Source organism: Mytilus edulis, chromosome 2 (assembly GCF_963676685.1).
Source record: "Mytilus edulis chromosome 2, xbMytEdul2.2, whole genome shotgun sequence".
NCBI classification, from domain to species: Eukaryota; Metazoa; Mollusca; class Bivalvia; order Mytilida; family Mytilidae; genus Mytilus; species Mytilus edulis.
Genome location: NC_092345.1, coordinates 2,130,654 through 2,147,615, shown reverse-complemented (window position 1 = coordinate 2,147,615; position 16,962 = coordinate 2,130,654). Strand labels below are relative to the sequence as shown.

Sequence of the window (16,962 nt, the reverse complement as noted above, 5' to 3'; positions counted from 1 at the left end):
AGAGAAACACACAAATAATAGCTATCAAAAGGTTCCAGGTTTTTAATTGAATACGCCAGACGTGCGTTTCGTCTACACAAGACTAATCAGTGACGCTCAGATAAAAAAAGTTCGAAAGCCAAAATAAGTACAAAGTTGAAGAGCATTGAGGACCAAAAGATCCAAAAGGTTGTACCTAATCCGGCTAATATTTTCTGCCTGGGATGAGAAACCTTAGTTACACGGCAATTATCAATTGTAATTGATATACATGATTTTATAGACGAAAACAAAACCAAATGGAGATGAAACAGGTTTAAAATCCACCAGTCATGGAAACCAGACAATTCTATACTAGTATTATGAAAAGAAAAAGAAATGATAAACAACATTATACAAAACCCAAAATAGAAACTAGAGTCTGAGCAACAAGACCTACTCCAAAAAAAGGATGTTCTCATATCCTCCTGAAGAATGAGAAGATGCTGCTTAATTTGTGGTAGATGTGACTTAGTGCATTGCTAACAAGTTTTTTTTTTTATAATGAATTTTCTTTATTGTAACAATTAGATTAGCACAACATGTATGAACAAAGGTATATAGAATGACATTTTCACACAAAGGAAGTATTAAATAATAAAACAACAGTTGAATATATATGATGGTGCAATAATAGGTTGAAAATAAATAAATATCTTATAACATTGAAATCTTATGTGTTCTTGCAATATACCTAAGTGGTGTTTCAATCAAATTTTAACATTTATCATTTATTCTATGATAGGGGCCCAGGGACTCCAGTATTTGTTATATTCTCTACAGAGAGGTTTTTAAATGAAATGTATTTTTCTAAGTTCAAGTGTTCCTTTAAATGGTTTTTTAAAGCATTTAGATTTGGCAAAACTTCTTGTAGTTTTGTTCTGTAAATGTAGTATTTTGAAAGTAGAATAATCTTATTTTTAACAAAATTCAATTTAACATTTTCGTAGATACCAAATAAAATAATCATAATATTCAAAGGCAGTTCAATATTTGTCATTTCAAAAATCCAGATGTTAAGTGCATGCCAGAGACTGGCAACCATCGGACAGCTCCGAAATAAATGTTCTATGGTCTCTGGTCCTTCTTTACGAAATGTACATATGTTGCTGCTATTTATTTTCATCTTGTAAAGTAATGAATTAGTTCCCAAAATTCTATGGATAGTTCTATATTGGAACCAGCAAAGCTTAGTGCTTGTACTATATTTTGTACACGAAGTGTGTATTTTTTTCCAGTTAATACCAGTCATATTAAGATGGTTCTCCCATTTTTCCTTTGCAGCAAATGTAACATATTTTTCATTCAATACTTTGTACATTTCCCTTGAACCTTTTTTTTATTCAAAAAAGATACTTATGTTAAAAGGTAGTATTGCATGAATTTTTTTCTCCTTTATTTCAATATTAATCGTGTTTAACCACTCATTAAGCGAGTGCGCTATTCCCTAATAATGTAAAATATTTGGCCTAAATTGATATAATTGTTGGAAATTTTGAAATGACATAACTTTGCCCTGGTCATCTAACAAATCTTGTACTGTCCAAATTCCCGCATTTGCCCAGTTTTTATAGTAGACTCTTGAACCACCAATTTTAAAGTTTTCTACCTCCCATAAAGAATACGATAGAATTTCATCAATACATCTTGGTTTTCTAATTTGATTAAGGGTTTTCCAAGCATCAAAAACTTCTTGCCAAAATTAATTTGTTGACCTTTTGATAGGCCCAATATAACTTGTTTCAATAAAATTTATTTGCTCCACAATAGAGACTAATCTCACCCACTTTGAGTTCGAATTATACAGACGTCTTACCCATGTAAGTTTTAGTCCCTGTATAAATGCTTTTAAATTTAGCATTTTTATACCACCCTTATAATAATCTTGACATAAAAGATCTCGCTTGACCTTATCTGGTTTATTATCCCAGATAAAAGCATACATTTTATTTGTTAAATTACGTAATATATTCTCATCTGGACTAGGGATAGATAGAAACAGATGATTTAATTTAGCTATGACCAAAGTTTTTAAAATGGTAATCTTTCCAAAGGGGTGAGATACTGTTTTGACTAACAAGTTAATTAATACGAGTACTTATACATCTAGGCATTGTGTTATTGTGCTGTTATTATTATGCTTGTCTTTCTTTCTACCTATTGTGCTTTGTCCATATAAATTTTTGTGTTTCCTTGTTATATATGACGTGACTCTGTACTTATACATCCCGTCATTGTGTTATTGTGATATGGTAGATTTTGTTTTGTTTTGTTAACATATTTGTTTAAAGAGGATAACACAATATTGACTGCTACACCCCTGTTGTTCACATTTGACCTATTATATCTATTTGTCCTTTTCACACATAGTTGTCAATATAAAGGGATTTAATGCGACTGTCATACAAGTGAGAGGTTTAGGTCCGACATTTTCATCATAATAAATGCCTGTTACAAGTCAGGAATATGACAGTTGTTATCTATTCGTTTCATGTGTTTGAGCTTTTGATATTGTCATTTGATAATTAGTGACTTTCCGTTTAGAGTTTTATTCGGAGTTTTTTTTATTTTAATTTTTGCATGCCTTACTTGCCATAACCATGATCATCATAATGCCGAATATGGATTTTTACCTGCTTTTAGCGGTTTATGTGGCTTCGGTCCTATTTCTTTAATTCCAATTTCTTTATCATTTAATAAGCTGACCACGTTTGTCATGCCTTTGCCCCAAAACGACTCTTTAGGTACAGAAGATAAGATATAGATGAAAACTGCTGACACGGACCGGAAATGGTTGTCCCTCAATGTAAGCTGTATTTTTACTTTGGAAAGTAAACTGTACTGGGTATGTTTTAATTCTATTACAATGTAAATCATCTATTGTATAAAATTTATCAACAGATACGACCAAACTGCACCCAAACGGTTTTTACAAAAACTGACAATAAATTAACAGTTCATGTTCATTTGTTGTCTTAATAACGTTGAATACTTCCTTTAAAGTTACACAACACTTGTTAAATCTATTTTGAAAATTGTCAGTAGCTTGTTTTTTGCTTGTTTATAGCAAAACCTACTGACAATGTGCATATAAATTTAAGCAATTGGCTTACTGTTGCATTCAAATAATATCTAAATGGTTTTGAGTTATGCGCATCCCGTGAGTAACAAAGATAAACCTTGCTGAATATCGGTTCCATGTGTTTATTTTGATGAGTCAACATTGTATATCAATGACAATATTAATTTATAACAATTTCTTGAGACATGATTTGAATGTTTTATGCAACTGGTCAAAAGTCCATACCCTTCGGGTTTAACACAATAATATTTTTATCACAAAGTAATAAAACCTTCAACGTAAACTTAATCTACAAATAATCCTAATCACATGAGTGTTAATAACGTTTACATCCCAGCTACTTTGTTCTAACAGGGGTGATCTGAGCCGGATCACCCCTACCAGATCACCCCAGTTTGAGTTTCTTTGTTATGCATGCTTTCCTTTGTTCTGTAACATTTTGGTGAGAATGTCAAATCCACTATAAAACTTATAATTAATTATACGGAAGAAAAAACTATCTTGGTCATTTTTAAAATTTTCAGTACACCCATGCTAAAAAAAATTCTAATGGAAATTTCAGTTGTAATGGTTTAAATGAAAGCTTGTTGAATTTGTGATTCAGAACATTAATAATAAACACACCTTACATCTATTTTGATAAGATTAAACTGCATTTAAGCCCGATTTTGGGGGTATTTGTGTGCGTACAGTGATCACCTTGATATCTGCAAAAGGGACTTTTTAAGAACGTTTATTATTACTCTAACAAAAAATCATAGCTTCTTTATCATTGTATGCAACAGATTATTTACAAACTAAATTCAATCAGCGTACGGGAGGTTTATGTCTATCCTGTTACCGCTACTTAAATCAGTCGTTAAATTATTCTCCCTATAAATATTGAATCAGTCAGTGTTCATTTCAAAAGAGCAAAGTCATATTTACATTTAAAACGCCTCGTTTAATGAACGACAGTGTAGAGAAAAGAAATTTCGAGACATTTAGTGAAAAAATAGAGTGTACTTTTTTTTCATGTCTATGCTGTTACCAACCATTTTGATTAATTACACCAACAGTATGGTTGTAAAAAGTGCAATACGTGTTGGAAACCAAATTCACAAAAGAAAACCATAATGACTTAACCAAAGGGAGTAGTTATTTCACAACAGCAATCGAAAACGAAGAAATTTGTCTATCCTGTTATGTCTATCCTGTTAATATGGTTGCTATGGTTACAGTAACAGGATAGACAACTGTAGAGAAAAATGTCGTTGAAATGTTGTTCTTAAAGTACTGTCTGTTTTGATTTGCTTATGTAGAGGGTTGTTTGAATAAGTAACTTTTAATAAATTTTTCAGTTTCAAAATTCGACATTTTTTTTAAAATGACCCATCTATCAAAATTCACGTAGAAAAAATCCAGTGTATATCCAGGGATTCGAACTAAGGACCTTTAGCATATCAAGCTACGACACATACCACTATACCAGGATGACTGGATACGAACTTATAGTAATTTGACAAACTTATAGGAAGCAAGATCTTTTAATAAGTGGGGCGAGTTGTCAGACCTTGATCCAGTGGGGTTTAAACCTTTTTCGTTAATAAGTGATTTTTCAGACTGATTGTTCAATTTGATTTTACACTTTTTCAAAATTGGGGCGAGTCGGTAAACAAGAGTGGGGCGATTTTTTTTTATAAAGTGGCGATATAGTGTGGGCCGATTGGCAAGTAGGGCGAGTGGACATTGTTTGATATCTATCCATTGTGTTTGGGGGTCATAAAGGGTATACATCATATAGTAATATAAGTATACTGTAATGATTGTGTGGCGTTCTAAACTAGATTTTATTAATTGTAAATGGTTTTTCGTCTAATCTAAAGCAGCTGGGATGTAAAATAGTTATCCCACTCGGACTTGATGTGTCAGTGTTAGATCTTACACTGACACACTGCGTCCTTGTGGCATAACTATTAATGAATCCATGTCCGTAACCAGAATAAAAATAACGAGTTGAAAGAACGAAGGCATTACTAAATACTTTATTTAAAATATGTTTTCTCGTTGCATTGAAGACCTATCGGTGACCTTCTGTTGTTGTCTGTTCTATGGTCGGGTTGATGTCTCTTAAAGACATTCCCCATTTCCAATCTCAATTTTATTTCCGCAGAAAAAATCTTCAAAATTGACATAGAAGGGCAAAAAGTTATGAGATCAGAGAATTAAGTGATTTGAACGCATGGTTAACGATATAGTAGAATTGAAAAAAACATTAATATAAAAAAAAATAAAAAAATGGTATCCATATATTTAATTATCAACTGAGGTTATACAGATTGAGAATAAAAGAAAAGACCACACCATGAATACATATATAATTCCAAAAATTTACTCAGTGAAATACAATGTTACCAACAAAAACGAATATTATGTTTATCCACAATGCAAATACGGTAAAATCATAATTGTCAATTTGTCTGGTGAGGAAATAATCAACACCCTGAAATGCAATGTGTAACAAATAATGAAAAAGTATTTTCCTGCAAATAACCATCATAGCAAAAATATTTGACATGTTGCAATATACTCCGATTGATAATGTCCCAAACATATGAAGAAATAATAAAGCAATTACAAAATAATAAAGAAAGTATCTATTGAAGCTTGGATATGTTCCAGACTTTCCTTAACCTCATGCACCCTATTCTGTGCGCAGCGCCAATTGTTCCATATAACCTTTCTTTTTATTTCTTTGAATATTGATCTGATTTGTAATTTCCATATTCCTAAAGTTGGTTCTCCTGATTTTGCCTGCAATTATTAAACATTTAGAAATTGTACTATATTTACACCATTTGAACTTTGGTGGATAGTTGTCTCATTGGCAATCATACAACATTCTCTTAGTTTTGCATTATAGGAAACTTGTTTTGTAAACAAAGTCCAATGCATTTAAACTTTTCGTTGATATATCTTAGTAAAAATGAAACTGGGGTTTAATTAAATTGATACCTCTCGATTCTTGATAAACGTACGAAAGTTGTAAATATTGAAATATTACATTTTAGAAAACAAATATCAATTAAACTAGAGGCTACAAAGCACATACATTATAGAAAAGGATAGAATTCATGACAACATTCTGTTTTAGTGAAGGTGACATGTTTCTTTAATTGAACATTCTTGCTGTTCATAATATTTATCAAAGGTACCAGGATTATAATTAGTACGCCGGACGCGCGTTTCGTCTACATAAGACTCATCAGTGACACTATTATCTCTATCTATAATGAACTTGGCCCAGTATTTTCAAAGGAAAATATTTATAAAATAAACCAAAAATTTACTTTAAAGGGCAATAACTCCTTAGGGAGTCAATTGACAATTTTTGTCATTTTTCCTGATTTGTAGAGCTTACTTAGCTTAACATTTATTTTAAAGCAGCCAACAATGTGGTGTTGGTGTGACATGAAGACAAAACGGAAATGCTGAGAGTGCTTCACAGAAAGCAATAAGATAAACAATCATCATAAAGCATGCCGACAATTTGTTGAACAATATATATTGTAAACAGGAAACTTTTAAGATGACCATAAAATTGATATTTATGTCAACACCAAAGTGCTGACTACTGGGCTGGTGATACCCTCGGGACGAAACGTCCACTAGTAGTGGCATCGACCCAGTGGTGTAAAATAGTTATCAAAGGTACCAGGATTGTAATTTAATACGCCAGACGCGCGTTTCGTCTACATAAGACTCATCAGTGACGCTCATATCAAAACAGTTAAAAAGCCAATGAAGTACAAAGTTGAAGGGCATTGAGGACCCCAAGTTCCAAAAGTTGTGCCAAATATGGCTATGGTAACTTCCCCCCCCCAAATTGTCGGCATTCCTATGAGAACGAACCGTGTGCCTCTCATAGGCGACCTCTTCTTATTTTCAGATGTCGAAGTTCCTTCAGATACTTGTCAAAAACCAGATCATTTAATTTCACATTCAGATATATTGGAGATGTTCTTTATATTAACAATCCAAACTTTTCTAATTTGGTTCTATTAATATATCCAACAGAACTAGAAATTTCAAACAAAAACAACATACACGGCTTCCTCTGCCTCATTTTTAGACTTATAATTCGAATTTGACTTTAACGATCTCTGTACTTGAATCTATGACAAACGAGACGATTTCTGTTTTGAAATTATCGATTTCCCCAACCTTAGTAGCAATATTACAAGTTCACCTGCATACATTTCTGAACTTATTCTGTATTCGATTGCTTGCAACCTCTACTTACTCTTTGTAAAACATCACCAGTGTCTGAGCAAAACATTAATGAACCATGGGTTTGTCAAAGAACGTTAAAGAACGTATCGTCCTTTTTCTAAAAGTGTGTATTGAAATATACAGACCTTTTTGATAAATATTTCGTATCAACTTCACAAATAATACACGATGGTCTAGAATAATAGATTATAAGTACTGACTTAATAATTGATAATATTATTTAATTGTCTTGGTAAATTATTACTTTTAACTGGTTTTTTTTTTTTGTAATATCTATTTGACGTGGCTCGGTATTTATACATCACGACATGAATTTATTGTGATATGGTACATTTTTGTGTTCTTGTCTTTCGTTTTTGCTAATGTGCTTTGTCTAAATGTCTTTTTGTTTTTCTTTGTTGACATATTTGTTTTTTTTTAAAGTACATGAGATAACAACACAATGTTGACTACTCCACCCATATTTTTGACAATTGTACTTATTATGCACGTTTGTTTTGTCAATATAATGTAATTTTATTGGACTGGCATACAAGTGAGAGGTAAAGATTGCTATAAAACTAGGTTTAATCTTCCATTGTCTAAAAAAGAAAATGTCTGTACCAAGTCAGGAATATAACAGTTGTTATCATTCGTTAGGTGTTTTTCATCTTTTAATCTTGCCATTTACTTAGGGACTTTCCATTTAGAATTTTCATCGGAGTTCGGTATTTTTGTTATTTTATTTTTTAACCATCCTAGTCTTGGATATGTGATATCAATTTTGTGTGTACTTCCTTCAGTAGAAACTTTAATTTAATTTATCTCTGTTTCCCTGAATAGTTGGGTCAAAAGCTTATTTCGTCTGGTGAAAATAATGTTTAAAACACTTGTCTTACCTTGAACAGAAGGATAAGATGTTTAGGTCAAAGAAACATCACTTGTATTGCTGTTCTTTATCTGTCAGTTGGTTTTGTAAATCAATTCGTTACCGTCTTGCAGTAGATTGTCTCATCGTTCTCTTCTAATAGAACACCATAAACCACTCAGTTGCATAAGGATAATAAGCCTGATATCTATGATGAGTTTATTTATCCATCCGTTAATCCGGTATTGAGTTTCTTATACAAGTACAAATCTAATGACAAAATCAGTCGTTTTGTTATATTTCATCAGTTTCTTTTATTACTTTTTAAAATTTCCGACGCATTGCCACTTCAGACAAAACAATCATATTTAGATTTTTCTATCTCCTGTCTTCAATGTCATGCATATTTTCTCGTTGTCGATAACTTTTGAATAACTGTTTCAATTTTGAAATAACAGCGCGTGTTTACTTTCTACAATATAAATTTTCATAAGCCAATTTTTAATATACTGTGGATTCATTAATTTTCACATATCCTCGAAAATGCAAGGTTTCTGCAAACTACGAAAATTGGTACCCACGAAAATAAATGAATCTACAGTATATGTTCATATTTTAGAATTAGTGCTTGTTACTTTGACATGTTTATATGATCACAATGTTTTTTCGTCAGTTCTAAAGGTATGTACTCCTCATTGAAGACAAATAGTGTCTAAAGGGAAATACGTATCAGTATTCTTTAGACAAATGTGAGTAAGAACTTTATACTTTTAAAACATTCTCTTCCGATTTCCCAAAGTCGTAAAAAATATCAAATGTTGCCCGTTTTGTATACACATTTTGATCGGTGGTGCCAAGATTAAAACAGAACAATTAAAAAAACAGAAAATTGAACAGACGCCATCACGAATTAGTTGACACATATTGAACAGAATCTGCTCTTTAGAAATAAACAAATAGAAAAACATAAGTAGACTTTATTCCACATTTGTCTCACTCGTCGTGTTGTTCAAGTGAATACAAACCCGTTGATAAGTCTGATTCGATAAGTCAAGTGAATACAAACCCGTTGATAAGTCTGATTCGATAAGTCAAGTGAATACAAACCCGTTGATAAGTCTGATTCGATAAGTCAAGTGAATACAAACCCGTTGATAAGTCTGATTCGATAAGTCAAGTGAATACAAACCCGTTGATAAGTCTGATTCGATTAGTCAAGTGAATACAAACCCGTTGATAAGTCTGATTCGATAATTCAAGTGAATACAAACACGTTGATAAGTCTGATTCGATAAGTCAAGTGAATACAAACCTCTTGATGAGTCTGATTCGATAAGTCAAGTGAATACAACCCCGTTGATATGTTTGATTCGATTAGTCAAGTGAATACAAACCCGTTGATAAGTCTGATTCGATAAGTCAAGTGAATACAAACCCGTTGATAAGTCTGATTCGATTAGTCAAGTGAATACAAACCCATTGATAAGTCTGATTCGATAAGTCAAGTGAATACAAACCCGTTGATAAGTCTGATTCGATAAGTCGAGTGAATACAAACACGTTGATAAGTCTGATTCGATAAGTCAAGTGAATAAAAACACGTTGATAAGTCTGATTCGATAGGTAACATTCGATGTAAATAGGCCTAGTTTATGGTTACGACAATTCAAACATATCCATCGTCATCTGTGAAACAGATATTCCAATATTTAACCAGCTCGTGATGGTTTCCGATAACCTTTTGTCTGTTTAATTGTTCTAACTGGTTTAGTTTGGTCAACTGCTTACCCTGCCTGAGCATCTGATATAAATGAACGTATAATTGTCAGACACTGACAGTTCTGCCTTTGCATACATATTTGTTACAATTGCTACAAAATGTATTGAATCCAGTTGAAATTTGGTCTTCTCATCAGAAATTTACTGCGTTAAAGTGGCTAATCAAAGCTACAACAAATTGAATATAATCAGATGCTTTTTCAAGATTCAAAGTTTTATTTAGAGTCGATATTCAATAAACTACATAACACAAGCTCTAGTGAGCTTTTCAAATCGACTTATAACAAAATACAACACACTCACACAATACAATACACACATACAAAAGTCATGAAAACAACACAATTTTAAACATATAATGCATAGTAAGATACCATAATGACATATATAAGTTAAAAGCATATAGTACACTTAAAACATAGCACAAGTTAATAATAAGATTGCACAAATCATGTAGTCACACAAAAAATAAAAGTAAAATAAAACAGGCATACACACTATATGCACGCACTGCACTGGCAGGAGCTGTTACTTGGATCCCATGTTTGTATAATTTTTTTGAAGTGGTCGAAAGATGTTTCCACTCGACTAAACATACTTAATTGTCATCCCTTGATACTCAGTATCAGAAACCACAAAGGGGAGAAAAGAGAAGCGTCCAAGGGAAAAATAAACAAAAAGTAGAGGACAAAGAACATCAACAATCACTAAGATAATATGACCTAATGCAGAACACATAGCGGTATAAATAGCCGCAGTATAACAAAATGTGGACCTACAAAAAATCAGAGAAGAAAAAACAAACTAATCTAAAAAAAGATTTTGGCCTTGAACACTATGTGCATGATAAATAGCCATGAATATAAGCTAGATGGCAATGAAGTATTAAAATCATACATAGAAGTGTCAAGATACTAAAGGAACAATAAATGCAATAAAAGAGGGGCGAAAGATACAAGAGAATCATTCAAACTCATGTGTTTGTTTGAATAAAAACAGACAACGCCATGGATAAAAAAGAAAACAACAAATAGACGAACAAATTTACACAAAAACCAACATAGAAAACTAAAGACTTAGTGGTAATGCCAATGAGGAGATAGGCGAAAGAGCATATTCATCCATGTGTAATGTATTTTATCCTTAATTTTGTTTTACATATTTTTTTTATAACATTTAATCTTTTCTAAGGTGGAGTAGTACTTTTAAAATTACTTGACAGATTTAAATAGACCTTATCATCAACCTTTGTGCATCTGAGACATGTTTAACATGTTAATGGTTCATTATTTATCTAGATGTGTTCTGGCTGTCGACTGATAACCTCGGTCATATTATTAGTGCATCTATGAAACAAGGAACAGTTAAATCATAATACGGGGGAAAAAAAGAGGACATGAGGAAAATTCTAATTGCATACGGTATTAATGCATGACTTCCCATAAAGTATAAATATATATTATAACGGAATGGTGTATGCATATTAACTAAAACATCTATTCGGAAGAAACATGTGTTTGTGTTCTCATGTAGACAGATGTTATAACTTAACTTGTTATGTACCATAGATAACATATAATGGGATGACATAACATCATTAAGGTAGGTTAAACATCAAGTCATTTTAATTTTAAAGTTATTTTTGTTGAATTTCTAATTTACTTTTGGAGGGTGTCGTGTTGCTCATTTTTTCAGTTTATTGAGATGAGCTTTATTATTGTTGTTGATCTGTTTACTCTTTTTCCACTGTGTTTTCTATTTTTATTTCATTCTTTACTCTATTGATATCTTCTCTGTCATTTTATTTAATTTGTAGGTAAATGTTTAATTAGCATTGTACGATGGGGGTAAGGATGCAGTCAAATCTGAGTCTGAATATTGTTTCCAAAATTTGAAGAAAACTAAAAGAAATAGAGAAGACTTATAATTGTAATTCAATTACTTTACTTTGTAAATCAAAGAATATGTAACTTTGAAATCAAGTAACAAATCTCATTTTCCAACCGAATATTTCCTCTGGGCACTCCAGCTTCATCCATTAACAAAAAAAAAACTGACCACCACTAATTAGCACAATAGTACTGTAAAGGGCATTAAACACCAATCAATCAAATGTGAATATCTAGATATGGAACGTTATCATGGAAATTTATCAATTTTACATCATTTTCTCAAATGGTAGAAGGACTGATAAATTATTACTGATAATGTTGATAGTTTTTCACTTATTTTTACAAGTTTATTGTATAATATAATATGTAAGTAGTTACAATGTAGTTTATCTATATCGATACAAAATCTTTATGTTCTGACCAAAATAGGTCACTTCAGTAACAAACATTTGTAAACTACTAGTACTTACATGTTATTTTATTGCTAGGATCTCATACTTTTCTTTTATTTCAGATGAGCAATTCTGATATTACGTGTACATTATGTTCAAAGAGAAACATAAGTAATATTGCAATCGTGTTATGTGCCGTGTGTGAGGAAAGATTTTGCCTGTCGTGCAATGAAGTCCACAAATATTTAAAGACCAGCAGCAGCCATGAAGTCACAGCATTAGATGTGCATAAACATTTACCAACATTTATTTCGTCCTTGAAGCAGACATGTGACAGTCATGGGGAACATTTCACATTGTACTGTCCTACTCACAAGGAGCCATGTTGTTACAAGTGTACAACAACAAAGCACAAGACATGTCATGGATTTCAAACGCTGGACAGTTTAATTAAACACTCCTCAAAACAATTTCAAAATTTAGAATGTACGATTGATGAATTAAGCATTAACATTGAAAAAGTTTTTAATAATCGAAAAGGAGCATTGAAAAATTTAGATGATAAAATTTTGAATATAGCAAATAATATAAAGACGACGGCAGAGAAAATAAGAGAAAAACTTGACAGCAACGAAAAGAGTATCCTCCATCAACTGTCGGTTGTTCATTCGAAGTATAAGGATAATTTTGAAACTATGGTTGGTGAACTTCAAGGAAAAAAGGTTGAAATAAAATTTATACAGAAAAATATCAAAGAAATGAGAGACTTCGCTTCAGACTATCAGATTTTTCTTGGTTCTCATAAAATCAATTCAAAACTTGAAAAAGAAATGAACAGTTTAAGTAAATATTTTGAAAATGATCACAAATTACGACAAAAGAATGTATGTTTAAAGTTTACACCAGGTCAAGTTTTCCATCAGGACAGATTTCTTGGAACGTTAGAAGTGGAGGAGGTCGATTGTGAAATTCCCTTTGCGAAAAATGCAAGTTTTGAGACAAAACTACCGCTGAATGTGTTTCATGACATTAATTCCGTTCAAATTCGAACCAATTCGCAGTCTAGGATAAAAGAAGGTTCCGCGACTAGAAATCTAGCAGGTTGTACATTCCTAGAAAATGACCAAATGTTGTTAACCGATTGGAGTGAGAACAAGGAACTCTTAGTCTTTGATGAACATGGGAACATTTTGAGAAATATCATTCTGGATAAAAGAGCATTTGATGTAGTTTATATCGGTAATGGCTGTATTGCGTTGACATTTCCAGACACGAAACAAGTCGCTGTTTTGAATTTGAAATCTAAACAGGAGAAAATACACGTTACATTTGAAAACAGAGTCTGGGGTATCACATATTCCGAAAATAAATTATTTGTTCGAGAATATTCCGTAGGGATTCATTGTCTAGATTTAACCGGGGCTATTCACAAAACAATCCCGGTACATGGTTATATCACTCATATAACTAGTCTAGGCGGGAAGCTGTTTTACACAGAACACACCCCTGATGTTATACATTGTTGTGACTTTAACGGAACAGAATTATGGCATTTGCCGCTGGTTGGTCATGGAGCACCAAAAGGAATCGCAGTTGGAAAATATGGTTTCCTATTCGTTGTATTAGAAAATGAAAGAAAACTTTTAGTTGTTTCACCAGACGGAACACATCATAGGGAGCTACTGAATGAAGAAAACGGCCTACACGAACCACATGCAATCAACTATGACATGAAAAGAAACAAGCTACTCTTAGTTAAAGACAAAACTAGGATGGCAGAGATATATGATGTCTTGTATTGAATTCATCAAATTTTCATTATAAGGGGTCTTTCCTGATAATAATATATTGAAATGTCAATAAAGATAAAGTCGGAAAAAGATTAAATTAATGAATTCATGACAAGATACACGTACAATAAACCAGATCAGAATGTCCTATGATTTATAAATCATTAATCGTTTGGAGGACTTGTTTTTCAACAAACTATCGGCATTCCTATGGGAACCAGTTGTGCCCCTCTTCTTGCCGGCTTGTTCCTTCAATCTTATGAGGCGGACTTACAAATACTTCTTAGTTAGAAGGAAAGAAGTTAGCAATATCCTTTAACTTTACTTTCCGCTATAAAAAATTATGTTCTCTCACTAAATAATTCAAAATTTGGTGACTATGTTAAAATCATCTAACTAGAGATAAAGGATACAACAGATATCTTGACTTACATCTAGAAATTAAAAATGAGGGTCGGTTGAAACACAATTTCACGACAAAAGAGATTATTTCAGCTTCCCAATTGTGAACTTTCCATTTCTATGTAGCAACATTCCAGCAGCGCGTGCATACGGAGTATTTATCTCCCAATTGATACGATATGCCTGGGCTTGTATTTCCTATAATGATTTCCTTGATAGGGGATCGCTGCTCATAAGAAAGCTATTAAACCGTGACTTCCAAATGGTGAAGTTGAAATTATCCCTTCGTAAATTTTACGGACGCCATCACGAGTTGGTTGACCGTTACGGAATATCCATTTCAAAGCTGATATCGGATATGATCCTAATGTCGTAACTACCTTTCAACGAATGTGACGAACCGAATTCGACTAATTGCCGGCTTTGTAATAACACGAGCAACACGACGGGTGCAACATGTGGAGCAGGATCTTCTTACCCTTTCGGAGCACCTGAGATTATCCCTAGTTTTTGGTGGGGTTCGGGTTGCTTAGTCTTTTAGTTTTCTATGTTGTGTCTTGTGTACTATTATTTGTCTGTTTATCGGATTTTTCTTAGCCATGGATGGCGTTGTCATTTTATTTTCTATCTATGAGTTTAAATGTACCTCTGGTGTCTTTCGCCCCTCTTTTATTGATTATTATTGTTTAAAGTTGATAATTACGATGAACTCACCATAGATACCAAGTTTAAATTGTTGTACCTAAGACACGCACTTCATCTATAAAAGTCTCATCAGTGACGCTCGGATAAACAATTTTAAATAAATATATTTGACCCTTGAACTTTTCAATTCAATATTATGGAGAAAATATATATATTATGAGGTGAAATGCACATGATATTTTTTTTAACTTCCTGGAAAAAATATGTCTATGGTTTCAGAAAAGGTACCACTAGAATATTTTCATTTTGAAATTATTAATTTCCCCCAACTTAGTAGCAATATACCAACTTCACCTGCATATGGGATATTTCCCAACTTATTCGGTATTCAAGAGCATGAAGCTGCTACTCACAATTTGTAAGACGTCACCACTGTCTGAGCAGAAAGTTAGTGAACCAAGGGTATGTCAAAGAAAGTCTCGTAAGTTTTCTATAAAGTTTCATCGGAAGGTGCAAAGACCTTGTTCATAGGTATTCCGTGTCGGCTTCACATGTGATACTCGATGGTCTTGAGGTGGGAATTCTGGGTACTGACGTTGTTCGTCTTCTTGCTAACGTGTTATAGTATTCCTAAATTTGTCTTTTTGGTAGCGTATTATAGTATTCCCCGATTTGTCTTTATGAATATCCTTCAACTGTTTAGTCTGTTTATGGTTATATCCGTTTGATGTGGCTTTGTACTTATACCTCCAATCGTTGTGTTGTTTTGCTGTGGTAAAAATTTTATATTCTTGTCTTTCGTTTTTTCTAATGTGCCTTGTTTATATGCCTTTTTGTGTTTATTTATTGGGATTTTATGCGACTTTTATACAAGTGAGAGGATTGGTTAGCTATAAAACCAAATTTAATACACCATTTTTTTATAAAAAAAAGTCCTGTACCAAGTCAGGAATATGGCAGTTGTTATCAAATAGTTCATGGTATGTTTACGGGTTTTGGTTGGTTGTTTGTTTTTGTTTGGTTTTTTTTTGGGAGGGGGGAGGTTGATCTTCAGTATAGTTGATGTGTTTCCCGCAGTTTTAGTTTGTAATCCGAATTTGTTTTCTCTCAATCTATTAAAGACCTATGAACACTGGTATACTACTGTTGCCTTCATTAATGGATTGAGATTCTTCTTCGGACCAAATTTCGGGGACTTTTGCTACATTTTCATTTGCCTTTTTTGCAGTATTTTGTATCAAATAAATACAACTTAAAGCCATGGTTACACCAAAAAAGAGATTGTTTTTTACCATTTTAACAAAAGTAAATACATGGAAAATGATGTTTCCGAACATATGCACGTGTATAACACAAACATAAAGCCATATCTGTTCGAAGGGGAAAGGGGTTGGTTAAAAATTATGAGAGTCACTTTGATTTTTTTTTTCAAGATTGTGGTTTGCTACCTTAGTGAAAAATTAGGCACACGTTCGAACATTCATTGCGTAGTTCGTTTTTAAGAGGTAAAAAGTTGAAGGTTTAGAGTTAGATTTTAAGTTATGATAACGATAACGTTCACACATGTGCAGTGGTCAGTGCATTCTAAAAAAATAATAATCTAATGTTATTTCAGTAGACTAACGTCAGAGAAATGGGTTAATGTTTCTCCAATCCAATTCCATCATACAAAAGGAATTGAAAAATATCAAAACAGATATTCCATAACGGTCAATCAACACCATATGATAGGGAATAAGTAACGAATAATTATATATAGGTAACGAATAGGGAATAGGGATTAAGTAACGAATAAGGAATAAGGAATAAGTAACCAACTTGACGTCATCAACTCGTGATGGCG

General features: G+C 32.6%; 1 protein-coding gene across 2 annotated transcripts; it reads left to right on the top strand.

The window, feature by feature from the left end:
* The first annotated feature begins 11,401 nt into the window (after window positions 1–11,401).
* On the top strand, window positions 11,402–14,245 carry LOC139511225 (uncharacterized). 2 transcript variants are annotated; one of them, XM_071297806.1, is made up of 2 exons: window positions 11,402–11,600; window positions 12,405–14,245. In XM_071297806.1, exon 2 carries the CDS (start codon window positions 12,405–12,407, stop codon window positions 14,082–14,084), a length of 1,680 nt encoding a protein of 559 aa, XP_071153907.1. In that variant the 5' UTR covers window positions 11,402–11,600; the 3' UTR covers window positions 14,085–14,245. The 2 variants fall into 2 exon arrangements, with proteins under 2 accessions (XP_071153907.1, XP_071153908.1); XM_071297807.1 differs by lacking the exon at window positions 11,402–11,600 and adding an exon at window positions 11,694–11,927.
* The last annotated feature ends 2,717 nt before the right edge of the window (window positions 14,246–16,962 follow it).

Excerpts from the sequence above, each read along its gene's own strand:
- LOC139511225 (XM_071297806.1), top strand. The coding sequence starts at position 12,405 with ATGAGCAATTCTGATATTACGTGTACATTATGTTCAAAGAGAAACATA.